Source organism: Camponotus vicinus, unplaced genomic scaffold (assembly GCF_025532165.1).
Source record: "Camponotus vicinus isolate PSW18456_S1 unplaced genomic scaffold, iyCamVici1.0 SCAF_2, whole genome shotgun sequence".
NCBI lineage: Eukaryota > Metazoa > Arthropoda > Insecta > Hymenoptera > Formicidae > Camponotus > Camponotus vicinus.
The window spans coordinates 6,033,251-6,051,640 of NW_028141956.1; the positions used below are offsets into that span (position 1 = coordinate 6,033,251).

Genomic DNA, 18,390 nt, shown 5'->3' on the forward strand with positions numbered 1-18,390 from the left:
AATATTCCAAAGCCTCTCTTGCAAGTAACACTCTATATATCTTTAAAATTATAAAATCCCCAGAATATATTAATTGAAGTTGTGAATTCTATCCATCTTGCATGTCAATTAAAAGCAATTTATAACTTAATTAAAATCATTCAATACGAAGGAAATTCCTCTCGTAAGGAGAATTACTCTCGTAATGAGAAAATAATACCGATTGCGAGGAATTAATCTTCAATCAACATGTGTTATACATCGATATATATCTTGATTCATGCATAACATATATTCATTCATGCATAAACGTTTACTTATAATGTTTTGCATAAATTCAATTTTCCAATTTTTTTTTTTTTAATGTAATTTATACATGCTTCGCGGTCGTGACGTAATTACAGCTGACGGCCGTTCAACGTGTTTCGACGACTGAAATCGCGTTCTACGAATGCGAATGAGAGTCGCGGGATGAATACTTTTTCATAGCGCACCTTGGTGGAATTTCTGTGACGCGAACACACCGATTAAAACCATCATCGTGACGACGGTATCCTCGCACGACGAAGTTATGCGACACGGAAAGGTTACGCGAACCTGGCGAGCGAGCAAAAATTTGCATAAGTCTCGTTTTCGCTCTCTCTTTCCCCGTGATCCCGCGTGCAGCGGGGATTGTGTTAGAGGTTCACAGGCACATAACTACGCGATTTCTCCGGAACACGCCAGCGCTCCTTGATTTGCATCTTAAAAAAGTAAAAAGATCTCCCCAGTCTCCTGTGAATAAAATCAACGCACGACGATTAATAAATGTCACCCCATCAAGTGAAGGACATATTTCTCAAAACAAACTGACAACTCTTTGGCAATCTCTCACACACAGTATATATATATATATGTAAATTCTAATACATTGCACATGTTTAGGATCCGAATGTGAAATTGTACGAATCGATCTTCAAATCGAGGAAGCGATCAAGGAAGTTTTCTTAAATTTGAATTATTACATCTTGGATTGCTTGTGTATGTATTAAAAGACTTTAATTATAGTATCTTAATCATCCCGCCGCGTACTTTGTAGAAACTACCCCCTCCCCCTCTCCCCATCATATCGTAAATTCATACCACCGTCCACCCGCGTTCGCTCTTAAACTCACGCCTTATTACGCGACCTTATCCCGAGGGCAGTGAGATGCATACTCACGTGCTCAAGTGAAAGGTAGGGTGGCAACACGCAGATTTATCTCCGGCGCACGATTCCAGGCTGCGCGCACCGATCAGATATGAAAAACACAGAATAACGCCCGGTTGCTGCCCTTTCGTCGCACCGCGTTCTTTGACCGCTGCCCCGCTAACCTTTTCGTAGCCGTAGGTCAATAAAACGATTCTAAAAATATGTTTTTCATATTAAGAAATAATTAGAGATCCCGCGTCACAATTATATGCGATAGAAACTTCAATGTTCAAACGTCTTTATTTTCTATCATGAAGAGAAAAATGACGATTAGACAAATTTTGTGCTATAATATTGAAATAAATAATTGAATTATTATTTCTAACAAATTATTATTCTAGCAAATTATTATTTCTAACAATTCGCGTTAATATCTATTTACAGTTTATATTTTATTTGATAATTCTGCGCAGAATGTTTGGAAAACCTCTACGCTATCTCCCGAATGAAAAGGGACAAATTATTGTATGATGATATAATAATAATTGTTTGCTTAATCTGACGCATGACTCTCGTGCTCGATAAACGCGTGTGTACACTATTATATAACGGCAAAGTCTGTTATCGTTCGTCTTCTCGGTACTGGCAAAAGCCACGTGTGGGCGACTCTTCTTAACGTTGTCTTTCTAACGACAAGGAATATATTGACGCTCACATTTTTCGATGCCGATGATCTCATGACGCGTGATGCCAGAAAATTTATCACCGATCGTCGGTTTCTTCCTCGTGTTTGTTTTTGATTTATTTTTCTGCGAACGACCGAACTGCGTCTTGTTTTTCTCGAAGTTCTTACCTGTTGTATCTTAATAAAGCATCTGCTAATTTTTATCTTGCTCGGAAGCGTCTTTAAAATAAACCATGTAAATTACTCTGCGCAAAATTTTAAAAATATCTTCTTCAGTGATCACATATTTCAAGATATTTTAAGATGATGTAAAAGATCGCAGTGAATTTAATTCGCAAACGAGGTTTACGTACTTTCATCAAGATTATGTCCATCGTGTATCGATGACAGGTTTAATTTGATCATAATTTGTCTTTATGAAGTAAAAACCGGGAAAAAAAACAAAACGAAGATCGACACACTCGACGTTGGAATAAGACGTTAAATTTATTTCTTTTTGCGAAACAAAGCGATTAATCAACGAAGGCCTACCGCGAATCTCGGATTAAATCCGTCTTTATTTATTAACTGGCGATAATTTTTCAAGCCATCCCGGTCTTTGATGCACGATGAATGCTGCCAATTTTCTTCGTATTTTCGAGCATCATTATTTCTTTGCTCGACAAGAAGGTCGTCATGAGACTACCTAGTTTAGCGACCAATTATATATCTCGTTCTTTTTGCAATGGGAAGCGCAAAAAGCGGAATTCAAGCGCCGGCTTATTTTCGTCGATAATGATGTCCGTAATGATCCTGTTTTGCGAGTAGCCGGGACGTTTGATTACTCGCCTTACATTAACCTTCGAGCATGACATATCAAAAAGTCAATCCCGAGAACCGTTCACACCGTAATTTCAATTGTGTGTCATTTCTCTCTCAATTGTGTGTCAGATTCTCATTTTCTTTTCCCTCGGAGAGGTTTACGTAAAGTCTTAAAAATAACAAGCTGTCTCTCGAAAATCGTCACTTGAGTAACTTTTAAGAAAATCGTCACTTGAGTAACTTTTAAGAAAAGTGGAACGTTGATTTTCTTCCGAGGAAAATAATTTGAAAAATTTCGCCTCGTGTTTTCTAAAGAGATCGGAGATCTTCCGGCTTGATGTTCCACAATTCATTCCTATATCGTAAACACTTTATCCGCCTCGCATCTCGGAATTACGAATTCGCGGGCGCGCGTTAGCGTTAATTAGCAACTCGAATTAAATAGCTAACTCGCTTTCACCAAGGACACCGACCGGTGATTCTCGATGCTCGGAAATACGAAGAGTTGCTCGCCATATGAGAAAACACTCCCGCTGTGTTTTCTAACTTCTTCCCCGTTCTTCCGTAACACTTCATTCCGTAACACACACGTTCATGTTGAATTTCTAAAGAGGCGGGCATCGGCGGCGAGCCTCTGAAAAGAAAAGAAGACATAAGACACATCTTTCGACCCACGCCGCCGCAAGTCCGTATATATATGTTAATTATACCGTCGGATGTAATTATCGATACCGCTTCCATCGCGCATGCGAATGCAAGAATAATTGCAGAGACAGAAGGAGAAAGAGAAAGAGAGAGAAAAAAGGTAGCCGCGGCTTGCGCGCGATTCCGTTGACCCGGTTTTTGCCAACCTTGCCCGCCGACATTTAGAATAATATATAATCGCGAAATATCGCCAAGCATGGAATATTGCATCGTGAAAATCTGTATAGTCACGACGAATCGAGGCCGTTCATATGCACTTCCGGTATTTTAGATCGCGCCAAGTGGCCGGACTGTTCAGCGTCGCCTGACCCTAAACTGTACAACCGAGATCCGGCAGATTTTCTTTTCCGACAGTTACATTGAATTACGATGTAATTTTACATACACACCTAGATGTATTATTTTATAAATTTTAAAACCCAAAAATATTACGTTTCACTCGAGTTAAATTTTAATTTGTATATAAACTTGGTACATTTATTTTAGTTTCTTTAAGGTGAATAATTAAACGGGGGCACGCATAATATATTTTTGAAATGCAATGAGATATAGATATGAATTATACATATTTCTCATGCAGTAACGCAATTTTATCGATCGTTAGAATCGAACATTATAATCACATCGATCCACTTAATCCGGTCGTCACAAACTGTATCCCGTGTGCTTAATTATGTCTTAATGCATCGCGTCGCACGTTAATTAAGGGTTGCGCGATACCTCCGACGATAATTTATTACCCGCTTCCCGCAGCAACGCGTTTCGATCGCAACTTATGTTAGCTCGAATTGATCCTTAATGCTACTGGAATTGACCGCGATGCGAATCAAAGTTAATTCGCTAAAACTCCGTGCCATTTAATATCCTCAGATGTTTCTGTTACTATTTCTATTGCTACATCAATCGAAATTTTTACGAAAGAAAAATCGATTGTAAATTCGTTCGAAGATCCATCGCCAAAATTTTGTACGAATGTTACGAAACACATTGGCGTATTTTCGGTCTAAAATACGCGAGATCGGACTTGACGACAGATTTACGAGGGCGGCATGTTTCGACACGATGCGCGCTTTCGGTCCTTTCTTGTTTATTACGAGGCGACATAACCGATCCTTTTATTTCGCGGTTCACATTAATCTTTCCTCCCTCTCTTTCCCTGTTCTCTCTCGATTGCTTCTACCGCGACCGGACCACCGGTCTTAAAACTGGCGCAAATTGAATCGGACCGCATCAATCACCCACCTGTTTTTCCATCGCGGTCGACAATTTGTCGTTCTTTCGAAATCGGCCGGCGGTATTCTTTTATATGCAGGACCGGTTAGAGAGATTCGCATACGGACAGGTCTTAAAAATAATATTTTTAGATTTTGTAAATTGAAATATTATTTTCATTAGCAAAAAAAAAATACGTATGTACAAATATATTCGACACATATATTAGAGATGTCATATATTCCTTTTACCACGTACGTTTATTATTTCATCATTATTATTCTCATTTTTATTTATAATTTAAATATATAATTTATTTAAATTATATAATTATAAATATATTAATTTATTTAAAATAAACTTGTGTGATATTAATATTCGGGTAATAAGAGCCTATGGCGGATGTAATTGCGCGAAATTTTTCTTTGATACAATGATCAAGACTTTATTTGGAATAATATCTTGGTTTGAGATTTAATTCCAACAAATTCCCCTCTAACCCCCCTAGATGGAAGTAGGCGAGAAAAATATCGGTCCGAAAGTCGCTGAATCGGGAAGCGACTTTCGGACCGATATTTTTCTCGCCTACTTCCATCTAGGGGGGTTAGAGGGGAATTTGTTGGAATTAAATCTCAAACCAAGAGATTATTCCAAATAAAGTCTTGATCATTGTATCAAAGAAAAATTTCGCGCAATTACATCCGCCATAGGCTCTTATTACCCGAATATTAATATCACACAAGTTTATTTTATATTCGAGAGCCGACATCAAGAATTTAAAATTTAATGTTTAATTTATTTAAATATATAATTAAATATATAATTTAAATAAATTATAAAATTCAAAATCAATGAAATAAATAAAGAATTTTCGCGAGGTCTGATGTTGTGTTGAATTCATCTTCGGACCACTCATGTGCTTACATGGAAATGAGTAAATAATATTTTTGAGCGGCAGAATAAATCGATTAGTCAATGCCCGATCCCGATTGCACGGCGTCTTTTATGTTCTCGACGGTGAAACTCGGCCGATCTCATCTCGAGATCGTTAATACGCGATGGAAAGCACCGACGTTCTGCAGATGCAGCTCTCACACCTTCGCACGCGTGAATTCAAAGCGACGAAGACAGAAAGCTTAACTCATCTTGCGTGTGCATTTCTCGAGCGATTGCGACATCGCCGACTTTCGGCCTTTCTTGCCGGTGAGAGATCGGTGTGTTAATTATCTGCATGCGCCAATTAACTCATAATTATTAACGGGACAATTCGGCTGTTCGATCTTTTCTGCTGATTGAGCTTGGGTTCCCTTCGAGCGAGCCATGTAAAAAACGTAATATTTTACTTTGCATAAAACGTAACGAGATAATTATCTCGTATTAGCATTCAAGACGTAATCAAAGTTTCCTGCCGCGAGAAAAAAAGTGCACGGTAATTGACAATCTTTAATTATGATTGAATTTATTTGAATGCGATGAATAAGCTTATCTTTCCTATCGTTTCGCACAAGAAAATATTGAATAAAAAAATAAATCGGTAAAAAGGCGAATGAGAATAAAATATACAAAGGTATGAAAATTAATACGTAGTAAAAAATAGAAAAGTTACAAAATTGAATCGCAAAAAATACTTATAAATTGAATATAACTTGAAGTGTAAAATTTTCGCGTAAATTTACAGTCTTCATACGTGACATGTGTACGTCGCCGAAGAATGCGACTAAAATCGCGCAAGCCGACCTCGCAAAAAGTGCATTTTCACGACTGTACCCACCGTTGTCCCTGATGACACACTTGACAATAGCATCGCTGGCATTGATTTTCCGGAATCGGTGGCAGCAAGGCAGAGGCCCCGCGCCTCCTCGTTCGTCCCTACGGCCTTTGGCTTTGGCCCCTTCCAACGGTGGGGCACCAACGATAGGGGAAGATCCGTTGTGGGACCCCCTCCTTCGGCCCAGCTGCTTTACTCGCGTTCCGCGCATAAGCGCTTACTCTCGTCAGCCCGACTGAGAGTAAACGAGTCGGTGTTTAGCAACGTGAGAGACGCGTTGTATCATAGGTAGCTTCTCGCGGAGCGAGTGTTGTCGCGATCGTGTGTTTTTCTCCTCCTTTTTTTCCCCCTCGTGTCACGTGCGAGGATCGATTTCCCTCGTCTGTAATTTCGGTGAGATCAGTGGTTTCGATATGCTGCTAGAAACACGCGACAATCGCCTCTCGTAGTCTATCTTCGTAAAGTACGCCGTCCTATCGTGGAATCGATTACGCTCTCATCGGAGAGATATATCGCTTCATTTTTTTTCCCTTGTCAGGATTGTCATTATTACCGTCTGATCTGTCCGATCATCTCGCGGTGTGTTTACCTCGCACGGGATTTTTCACGATAAGTGCAAGCACGCGAGAAAATGCATCGTCGCGGTATCGTGTATTCGCGCAATCGATGCCTCCCGACACGCGATACTTCCTGACAGTGCGCGATTTTGAGCGTCGTCGGTGGTCGCGGTTCGCCGAAGGAATTTTCAGTGTCCGACGAAAGGCGATGCGAGATAAACGACGAACGCTCGGCGTCGTATAATCGTGTAGCTGCATAGGCTAGTATGTACGTATACGCGAGTCCGATTGTTCCGCGCCTGCGGCTACGTACGGTGAGAAATAGTGTTGTTAGACAAGGATGTAAACGGAGAGTCGCGTTATTTCGAAAAGAATCGCACGGCGCAATATCCAGTTTCGAAGTGAACGCCGGAATAACTCGGGTGTTTCTTTCACAACGCGGTGGAATCGCACAAATAAATTTCTAGACAAAGAGGGAAATCATCAAATAAGACTAGAGCCTAAAAAATCTCTCTCTCTCTCTCTCTTTCTAATAATTTAAAACTGGAAATATTTATCGTGCACATCGGGATGACTGAACTTAATATCATTGTTCCGTTCAAATACTATTTTGCATATCTGTGTATGTGTGCGCGGTGTGTCACGAATATCTTTATTTGCGTCACGTTTCGGGCCGCCTTTGAGAGAGATAAGGAGTTTACTGCATACGTGAGGGACTCGACAAAAGTTGCATCGGCAAACATGCAAAAAGGTCGAGCAGCCCGTTGATCGAAATTATTAATGCGCTTTCTCGGTCGCGATTAACTAGATGATTCCGTTGCCGCTCGAACATCTTCCGTTAAACGGGAATGTAAATGCAAATCTCGCGTTTCTTTGTTACACGATTGTAATAGAGAATATCCTTAATTATGCAATGCAATGCAATACAATGCGAACGTCATTTCGTTCTATAGAAAATATGACTTCACTTTAAATTCCTCGAAGGTAATATCGCGTTTTGAATTAATAGATAGAGCTAAGCGTGCCTGTCGGCATGTTCCATTAATTATTCCGCTTACCTCAATCGTAAGCGAAATGTGATTGCAAACAATCTTAATGTACTGTTAACTTTTTTTTATATTTTAACGTCCTTGTGCAATGAGCGAGAAACAGGATTTCGCGCTCGAAAAAAATATATACATATACATATTAATATAAAAAAAATATATATATAAAATTGTCTCGAGTAAGTTTATTGAACAGTGCGTTGTCGGCTTCGATGCCGCAAGAAAATTTCGCAGTGATGCTCTTATATTGTTTCACGTAAATTATCTTATAACGAGGCGTGAAACGAAGACCGAGATCGCTCGTGTTACGCTTTATTCGGAATAAATAAGGGCCAGTTTTAATCAAGATCTCGGAACGACCGCGTAATTAACGTCGGAACCGCTCACGTTAATCAATCGCAGTCGATACGGTTTCAATATGACACGGGCAGTTTGTTCGGTTTTCTCCTTTTTCTTCTTTTTGCGCGATTTAATACACGGCTCGATGTCCCTTTTTATATATGCGATGGCGAGTCTCACCGCTAGACGATGTTAATCTACACGTCGGCGATAAATGCCCGCGCACGTGTGCGGTAATGGACTCCGCGTAATAGAGGCCGATCGTATTTGTGACGCAACCGATTCCGGGAAGTAGGATAAAATTATTTTTGTAAAAAAACCACGCGACCGTCCGTATATCATGATGGTTTAAGGCCCGAGAAGCAAATTGATGTAACTCACGCTCGTCCTTTTTTTCCTGAAAAAAAAAATATTCGTAACATAATGAGATACATCGAATAAGCTGACTATATTTAATCAAGCTGAAAGTTGGGCGTAACGTACACAGAAAAAAAGGACATTCTTGTTTTGAAAATATATTTAGTTTTAACATGGAAATCTTGAAATGAGATTATATTGCGGTTAATTAAAGAAAAATATAATTGCTTGAATAATTGCTTACTTGAATGTAGCCATTTTATATGGTTCAATCAAGAAAAATATATTCTTATGATTTAAGATTTAATGTTCTTGAATGGAAAAGAAACAATGTTAGATAGAAAATAACATTTTTAAATCAAAGATTATAATTTTCTTAAAGTAGAATTAAATAATTATATATTCTTGAGGTGACAATTACAATATTGAAATAAGACTATAATATTGTTGAAGTTTAAAATTATTAAATTCTTCTAGAAGATTATAATAAATTGTTGCGTATATACGAAACAATGAACGCGTTAGTTTAAGTATATAAGTTTTGATTTGACACTTTTTCTGTGTAGATTCTCTCGGTTGATACACAGTTTTATGTAATTTTTTTTTTAAATATGATACGAACAAATACATTAAAATGGGTGACTTTATGCACTTCCGTATAAAATTGTTTTCATCCTGTGTGGCAACATTGTATATTTCTTCTTTAGTTTACTCAAAATTACATTGCTCGGATATACGATATCTGCTTTAAAGAGCTTCGACACCGGCAACTCACATGAACGACGCGCGGAGATCTGAATGAACGCTAGAAACGTCAGAAGAGAAGGCGCACGAGACGATACTATCTGTAACGTGAGAAAATGAGGTTTCTCATTAAACGGTCTTGTTGCGTGTTACACGACGCGTGCGTGTGTGTTCGTATACATTCATTGTTGGAATCGGAGAGAACACCGGTATCGAAGGATATTAATAAATGGGTCGCGATCGCCGACCGATATCTGAGAAAATCGCGCCAATCGCATTCTTAACGGTATTATTATTAGCGTTGTAGTATCTTTAATAATACTTCGTTTTATTATTGGATCATCGATTGTTGCTGCTGCATACATAGCAAGTACGTAAAGTGATATACATAACTAACAGAGAACGTTGAACTGGTATTCGCCGAGAAAATCAATGGCTCGTGTAGTAATGAATCGTTATCATTCTTTTTTTATAATTATAATTTATAATTATTATTTTAGAATTATTTATCTTACTAATTATAATTTTTATTTTTATTATTTTAGAATTATTATTTTACTAATTATTATTTTATTATTTTATAATTATTTTATTTTAGTTTTTATAATTATTATTTTACATATATCGCGTCATTTAAAAAAGACAATATCAAACTTTCTAAATAATTGACCATTCACAATATATTTTACGATATTGGTATTCATTAAAAGTTAAACTGAATGCGCATAATAATTACGTTATTGATTTTTATTTATAGCGAGGGAGCGATTAAAGCTCATTAACGGTTTAGATCTGTACAAAGCTCGAATGGCATGACAAATATCGAGTGCCAGGCAGGCTTGCAGAAAAAGAAAGAATCTTTAGTGTACCGCTATAAACGGCCTCACGCAGCTGCATATTACAGAACCTTCTTAATGCGAAAGAGAGCGCGTGCATGCGCTCAATACGACCGTAAAGAATGCTCGGAAGGTAGATAATAAGGTGCTTGCGAGAAAGGCAAGAGTAAACATTAGGAACTGTTACGTCGACAATCTTGAAATCCAACGGAAAGAGAGAAAGAGAGAGATATATAACTATCGTTTACTGTCGTCATTTGCTGCAAACTGCCAGTTTACGTCATAATTCCAGTAATTTTCCCTTAATGATTTATTAAGCGGTTCCATTCGATGTTGATTGCGACTTTTGCAGATTTCATCGATTGAATTCTTTTCCTGAAAAATTGCGAGAAGATTAAGAAGGATCGAAAACACGGGAAGAATTAAATTGCGGTGTCTCTTTAAATCATAATTTTCGACATTTATTTCGATAATAACTTGTTAAGAGGAGATAAATTTTTATTGGAAGCTTGTAGTATTACTGAAACGTTCCTTGATCGAATACATTATGAATGTACATGGTTTTGTGCGAAATAAAATCCGGTAGCTCGCCGATTAATCCTACTCGCTAAATCCGTGCATCCTGCGAGATTAACCGATTTAATGAATCGCTTAGAACAGCAAATTAATAAAGTGCGTTCGCGAGAATCCAATTAGGATTTAGAAATTAATTCAACGAAGCAGCCCGCGGAAAAAGACGAACGAAGATTACTTTCACTATGTGCGCGCCGCTCGCATTTACGAGTTTCGCCAACATTCGTTTCGAGATTTTACACTTTCGTGAGCTCACATAATGTTCATTAGCGAGAATGAATCGGACAAGAGTTATAAACTTGAACGTTAAGTTGTCGAAACGTAATTCTCGACGCATAGCTATTTAGACTGTTATGTCATTACGTGCAATAAACATGGTCCCTTCATCGCATCCTAAGAACGGGATTGTTGTAGCTCTTACACAGAAAAAAAACAAGTATCAAATCAAAACTTATATACTTAAATTAACTTGTTCGTTGTTTCGTATATACGCAACAATCTATAATTTTCTTAGAATTTAATAATTTTAAACTTTAACAATATTATAGTCTTATGTCAATATTGTAATTGTCATCTCAAGAATATATAATTATTTAATTCTATTTTAAGAAATTTATAATCCTTGATTTAAAAATGTTATTTTCTATCTAACATTGTTTCCTTTCCATTCAAGGAAATTAAATCTTAAATCATAAGAATATATTTTTCTTGATTGAACTATATAAAATGGCTTCGAGCAAGCAATTATTCAAGCAATATTTTTCTTTAATGCAATATAATCTCATTTCAAGATTTCCATGTTAAAACTGAAGATATTTTCAAAACAAGAATGTCCTTTTTTTCTGTGTAAGAATTCAATTTTTTGCAAGTATAATTATTTATTTTCTACTTTTGTCGATTAAAAGCTTTTTTTTCTTTTAAGAGAAACGCGCAAAAAAGAGATAATAGAGTTTCTTGTAGAGTCTCAAATTTCTAAATATGTTTGGCATAATTTTTTTTTCAAATCGATAATGTGACAGTATCGTTCTCAGATTGCTATTTATGACCTGCTGAAAAAAAAATTACAGCAGAGACGGAAAAAGATTCGCTCGCAACTGGTTTATTAAGATGTTGACGTTGGCGAAATGTCAACGTCATTATAATTCTTTTGCGATCTGCGGAGAAGTTTAGCTTTGCTGCTTGCGCTAAAGTATTATACACATTCGACCGCAATGAATGACGCTGACATGTTAATACCGAATGGACATTGTTGCTTGCGTCGGGGATTAAAAAAGTATCCCAGTATTGATAAGCAATTGTGGGACGCGAGCAGCAGGTGGATATTGCAATGGGATAATATAGTCAAACATCCTGGTGCAAGAGCGCGAGGATGTCACTGCGACATCCACAAGCCACCTTGGTTGTATCCAGATTTAGGTATATGAATTAATTTTGTAGAAAAAAAGAAGATTATTCTGCAATAAATATATATAAAATAATTATAATATTAATGTATAAATTATATATATATATATATATATATATATATATATATATATATATATATATATATATATATATATATATATATATATAAGAGAAATTGTCTCAGATATATTTTTTAAATGACAACATTTTTTACAATATTATCTTACGTAATAATATATTAATATTAAAAAATACTGAGAGACTATGATTAAAAGAGTAAAAATTGTAGAGTTAATATTATATTATAAAGTATTATACATTTCGTATAATTATTATATTTTAAAATATTTTTCACTATTTTCTGAGAAGTCTACAATTTTTAAATCTTTTAACTAGCGAAGAAGAATGTGCAAAATTTTGATATTGACCATATTTTCTTTCTCTTTTGTTTCAGTTGGCAAGGATAGCGATGAAACCGACAGAGCGGTAAGTATAGACAGGGCCGGATTTAGGGGGGGGGGGGGGGGCAACAGGGGCTGAAGCCCAGGGGCCTCCACAACACAAATTTTTGGGTAAAATTTCCTATCGAATGGTATACAACACTTACAAGGTCTATGTATATTGCTTGACCTTGTTATTTCGCAATAAATTATTTAAACAACGTAAAAATTTCTATTTGATTTTGGTTCAAAAATGGTTAGGGGTCTCCACCTCTTCGTTGCCCCAGGGCCTCCACACCTTTAAATCCGGCCCTGAGTATAGAGTTCAAAGGTGTGCATTAAAAGCACCTTATTACAAGTTTATAAATAGATATGACGTTTTGTGAAGAAAAAGTCTGTATTGCAGATCAAATCGGCTCCTGTTAAGAGGCTGACTGTGCCTCCAAAACGAAGTCAATTTGGACCTGCTAAGACACCATCCTCTGCCTTAGGTATATTGTCATCATCATTTCAAATCGTTTTATATACCTCACAATTGTGACTTACACTATCAATCTGATATTATTTACATTTTTTTAATTGAGAGCATGATACATTGCAAGAGTAGAAATAGTGAAACAAGTTTCTCTAAAATCCTTTTAATTAGTATCTGTTAATGTGAAAATTGCAAGTAGCAATCAATGTTAAATATTTGATATGGATTTAATTATTTTAATTTTTATATAATTAAAATTGGTTATATTAAACGTATATTTTTATGTCGTATTTGGCTAGAGTATCAATATTCAATATTAATATTTTAATTGCATCGAAACGATAATAGCAATGTTAGTTTATAAAACCATGAGCTAGTCATATATCAATGAGCTTTTTTGTATAAGCATTTTTTATCGTATATATTTTACTTTGAAATGTGTCTCACTTCATGTTTTGCCTCAAATGTGTGTGAATATTGTGATTCAATGTTAACTAATGTAACAGAAACACCCAAGTCGTATCGATAAATGAAATGCACATATGGAAAACACGCCTTAATACTTTATTTATGCTTATACGTTTTAACCGCAATGCGGCTTTAGTTTGGCATTGTTAATAATATATAGTCAGAGAAACTCGCCAACAAAAGGTCAACGTAGTGATGTTGACGTTTCGATGACGAGAATATGCTAACTGTTCGCTTGCATGACAGCTCCTCCTGGTTCATCCTTCACGGTCCCAAGGTCAACAACCGTCAAAAGAACTCTGTCAGTAAGATCAGCATCAGGTATATAATTTCTAAATTTTACTATTGGCAATTATTATTCTTATTTTTTGAAAAATCATTCGATAAAGACTTTCAATTGCGAGAAAATAATTGCCTTATCAATTTATTTAAAGATCCTACATGAGTAAACAAATTTTGCAATATAGCGAAGTTTATTCTGTCAATTAATTATGATAAATTATATCAATGTTTTTAATTAGAACAATATAATATATGAATGTCCTACGCATTGTTGCTCTGTTATCAATCCTCAGCTTCTCATTTGTAATGATACATGTGCTTATTTATTATCATTTGCAATCATCATTTTTATTAATCTGATGTATTTCGTCCACGTGTCTTTGTATGACGTCCGCTTACATAGCAGTTTATAACAAATTGTGTAACTTTTTGTATCATAATCATTGATAATTTTTTTTGAAAGTGTAAAGCATGAAGAACATCGTTTTCGGAAATAATTATTATTTAACACATTATATATACAATGTATAATATTTTCGCATTAAAGCGAATATAAAGAAAATTATCGCTGCTTGTCCAGCGCAAGCCGGAGCAGTCGACGAAGAATACTTCATCACTTCATTTGAGGACGTACCTACTGTAAATGTATTTTCGGCGAAAGACCTCGAAGAACAGCTGAAGAATATCAAGGATACGGTGGGCGACGACAAGAAAGACTGGAAACTGAGAACGGATAGTGTACGTTTCGGAAAAATGCACATCTCCTCCCTTACAAAGCCTAACAATCTTTTCTATTTACCTCTTTTTTTGCAGATGAAGAAATTAAGGGCTATTGTACTCGCAGGTGGCACTAATTACGAAAATTTCCACGAGTGCCTAAGGACCGCACAGCGACCATTCGAGCAGGCCTGCACAGATCTTAGATCCCAAGTAGCGCGAGAAGCGTGTGTAACTCTAGCCTTTCTGAGTCAGAGTCTGAAGATCAAATTCGCCAATTTTGGCGAGGCAGTTTTGCTCACGTTAATGAACCTCATACAGAACAGTGCCAAGGTAAATATCGATTTTGTCATTTAGATTCAATTATTGTTCAATTCGTCGCATCTATTTCATTTATATATTTCTGTTAAAAACTATATTCATAGAATTCTATAATAGATTATGTATATTCGTTAATTTTTACCTCCGTTTTATTTCTATAAAAGGTTTTAATTAGAAAGAGTTTTAATTACCCGTCATTTTCATATGGTAACTAGGTCGTGGCGTCAGCTGGTGCGGTGGCAGTTCGGTTTATCCTTCAAAATACCCATTGTAGTCGATATGTGCCTATTATTATATCGTGCGTGAGCAACAAAAGCAAAGACATTCGCAAAGCGTCCTGGGAATATCTAGCTCTAATTCTGCAAACTTGGCCTACGCAGATATTGCAAAAGCACATAACAATATTGCCGGACGCGCTTAAAAAGGGCATCGCGGATTCCGATGCGGAAGCGCGAGTTTTCGCCAGGAAGTGAGTGTCTTTTTGATATTTATATGTACTTGTGTTTACGAAGAAATCGGTTTATTAATATAATTTTATCGCTTTTTATAGATCATTCTGGGCATTTAAAAATCACTTTCCAGAGCAGGCTGAGATACTACTTAATAACCTGGACGCGTCATACAAACGTTCTTTAATGTCTCTCAGTAATAGCGGTAGTAGTAACAGCTTAAATGTCGTAGCTAATGCGAGATCGTCGAGTGTTAGTCCACGAACAGCAAGACCTGCGATGAGTGCGGCAGGTGAAGATTTTTTGCTTGTTTATGTCTGTAATAAAACGCTCCATTAAAACAGATTACGTTGCACTTGAATATATTGATGTATATTCTCGTGTTTATGATTTTAATATAAAAGACTTGTCATTCTGTTTTCATGCTGCTCTCTTTGTGACTTCTTCTCTTCTTTGTATTAAACGTATGAAGGTAGTACGGAAAATTTGCATCAGACCATTGGTCAACCGCACGGTCCGCTTAGACGTACTCCGTCTTTGCCTCGATCTTATCGTCAGTCTGGTATCCCGATACTACAAAGACCAACAGATAGTCATTGTAATTTTTCTATTGTCATTTGCTTCAGAAATAGAGGTCACACTTGCATACATTATGTTACATCACACCAACTATAAAAGATTTGATGCACAAATGGAGCTGTTGTTTTACACTGATCTTTATCCTATTTTTTACGTGCACAGTTGTTATAAAGTGCAAATTAAAATTAATACCATGCAAATTAATATTTTCTATATTTCTACAGACCGAGGAACGCCGGGAGGAGTTAGATCTACTAGCGCGATCGATTTGCAAGCTGCTCAAAGAGCAAAAGCCAGAACAATGTATGCGAATATGAGTAGACAGAAAGCAGCAGCAGCACTTCGTGAGTAATGGATTTATTGCCGAAAGATAAATTAACTATTAGTTAATATACGACGAATGTAATATAAATATTGACGAATTGACTATTTTATGTTATATCAGCTCGCCCTAGTAAATCTCCAGATCCTAACGCGATTGCTAGTCCAGAAAGAGTTGCAAGGACGAGAACAAGAATGTCGGGAGTTTCTCAATCCCAACGTATGTGATAATTTTTCGTGAAGAAAGATCTGTAACGATGGATCTTTAATAAAATTGTTTAATTTTTTCCTCTACAGCCAGCAGCAGATCAGGTTCCCCATCGTCTAGATTGAATTATGTCACGTATAATCGTGAAAGTGAGTCACTGATAGGCAGACCGAGAAGATTATCCGGACATGGTATCGGCAGCACAAGCAACAGTCGTGAACCCAGTCCACAGAGATTTGGAATGGACAGAAGTTTTGCAAGCAAACTAAGGTACATACAATTCGTTATCGTTATAAAAATAAGTTGGAGCAACTATTAATGTGAATTCTTTAATTTGATAGAGGGAGAAATCTACATATGTCACCGACAGACAGTACCAGGCCACCAGTCATGGCGCAGAAAATGCTACTAAAGTCGCGCGAAGCGGAATCCGTTTTGGCAGATGCTCTGACTCTTGACAGTATCGATAATTATAACAGAATACCGGGCAAAGGAGATCACAGTGATGATAGTGAAAACAGCAGCATATGCTCGGAACGAAGTATAGATGGTTACAGACGAGCTAGCGATGTAAGTGAAAATTTTATCGGGAATAAAAAATTAAATAATGGCGCCCCCTTATCAGCTGCGATATCTATTTTTGTTACTTTAATCAAAAAGTAAATATATATCGCATTTGATACAAAGATAGAAGTTACATAATATATCTTTATCTCATTAAATGTATATTCTTGTCATAAACTAACACACTAGCATTCACAAAAAATTAAATTGAACTAGATACATCTTCATGCATATTATCTCATCATTATATCATGCTGCATTAATATTAAGAATTTTTGCACGTTTTCGTTTTTTTTATGATAATTAATAGATTTACCGCTTTTTATAATTAATTAATGCTTATATAATATTTGTTTCATTTCAGTTCCAATAGCATGCAAATATACAGAATACAAAAATATTGTTTTATAATTTCTAGAAACTTAATATTAATATTTGTACGATTCAATCTTTTTTTTATTAAATGAGATAAACAAGAATACTTCAGAAATGCCGAAAAAAGTACTTTCAGCATTGTATGAAGATGTAGCTAATGCATGTGATTTGGTTTTTTTACTTTTGGTTTTGTTGCGGCGTATTTGTTGACTAACGCGACACGCCGTTCTGTTCTCCATATCTCTCCATCGCCCATCTACCCATTAGTCGTACTCGTGGAGTGGCTCTCAACCGAGATTATACCGTGATATATGGGATCAATCTATCCCAAAGGTTTGTTAAATTCTTTCTTTTTATTTGTGCACACATTGAAATGAAAACACATATTATTATAACTCATTAAATATTTTTAAATCAATCAATGCAGCAATTCTATTTTAATGTTTAGAAAGATTATTATGTAGAAAGATTATATTGTATAAAAACATTTTTACATTACATCGAAGATACTTTGAAGCAATTATGTATGTTGAAACTAAATATATATGGAAACTAAAAGTTTGAAAGAAACACACAACAATCTTTTCTCATTTTACAGGACATCAAAGAAATTATTGAAAATTGTGCTCATAAACATTGGGGAGATCGGAAAGAAGGCTTGGTGGCTTTACAGCATTATTTGAGTAGCGGAAACACATTAATCACATCAGATTTGCGTAGAGTGACAGATATTTTTACAAAAATGTTTATGGATTCCCATACCAAAGTCTTCAGTTTGTTTCTGGATACGTTAAATGAACTAGTGATGACTCACAGTGAAGGTCTTGGTGATTGGCTTTATGTTTTGTGTGCAAGATTGCTCAATAAATTGGGCACTGATTTATTAGGATCTATACAAACAAAGATCCAGAGAACACTTGACATTGTAAGGTAAGCAATTGTACGAGCATTGCAAACGATACTTTACATTATATTAATATTATTAAATATATTATAATTTTAATTTTTTTT

At 36.1% G+C, this 18,390-nt stretch overlaps 1 protein-coding gene across 14 annotated transcripts in view; it reads left to right on the forward strand.

Annotated features, from left to right (window-relative positions):
• Positions 1-18,390, forward strand: part of Chb (CLIP-associating protein) — a 36,151-nt gene that overhangs the window by 14,247 nt on the left and 3,514 nt on the right. For 2 of the 14 annotated variants that reach the window (XM_083091987.1, XM_083091989.1), the window contains exons 6-19: positions 12,635-12,666; positions 13,027-13,111; positions 13,810-13,884; positions 14,426-14,583; positions 14,659-14,895; positions 15,099-15,352; positions 15,434-15,624; positions 15,805-15,930; positions 16,136-16,255; positions 16,357-16,452; positions 16,530-16,710; positions 16,782-17,010; positions 17,647-17,712; positions 17,978-18,309. In XM_083091987.1, the coding sequence (XP_082948113.1) occupies positions 12,635-12,666; positions 13,027-13,111; positions 13,810-13,884; positions 14,426-14,583; positions 14,659-14,895; positions 15,099-15,352; positions 15,434-15,624; positions 15,805-15,930; positions 16,136-16,255; positions 16,357-16,452; positions 16,530-16,710; positions 16,782-17,010; positions 17,647-17,712; positions 17,978-18,309 (2,182 nt within the window). Of the gene's footprint in view, positions 1-6,541; positions 7,193-9,784; positions 11,210-11,695; positions 12,190-12,634; positions 12,667-13,026; positions 13,112-13,809; positions 13,885-14,425; positions 14,584-14,658; positions 14,896-15,098; positions 15,353-15,433; positions 15,625-15,804; positions 15,931-16,135; positions 16,256-16,356; positions 16,453-16,529; positions 16,711-16,781; positions 17,011-17,646; positions 17,713-17,977; positions 18,310-18,390 lie in introns of those variants that run through there. The other 12 variants (XM_083091995.1, XM_083091996.1, XM_083091998.1 and 9 more) reach the window with 12 other exon arrangements.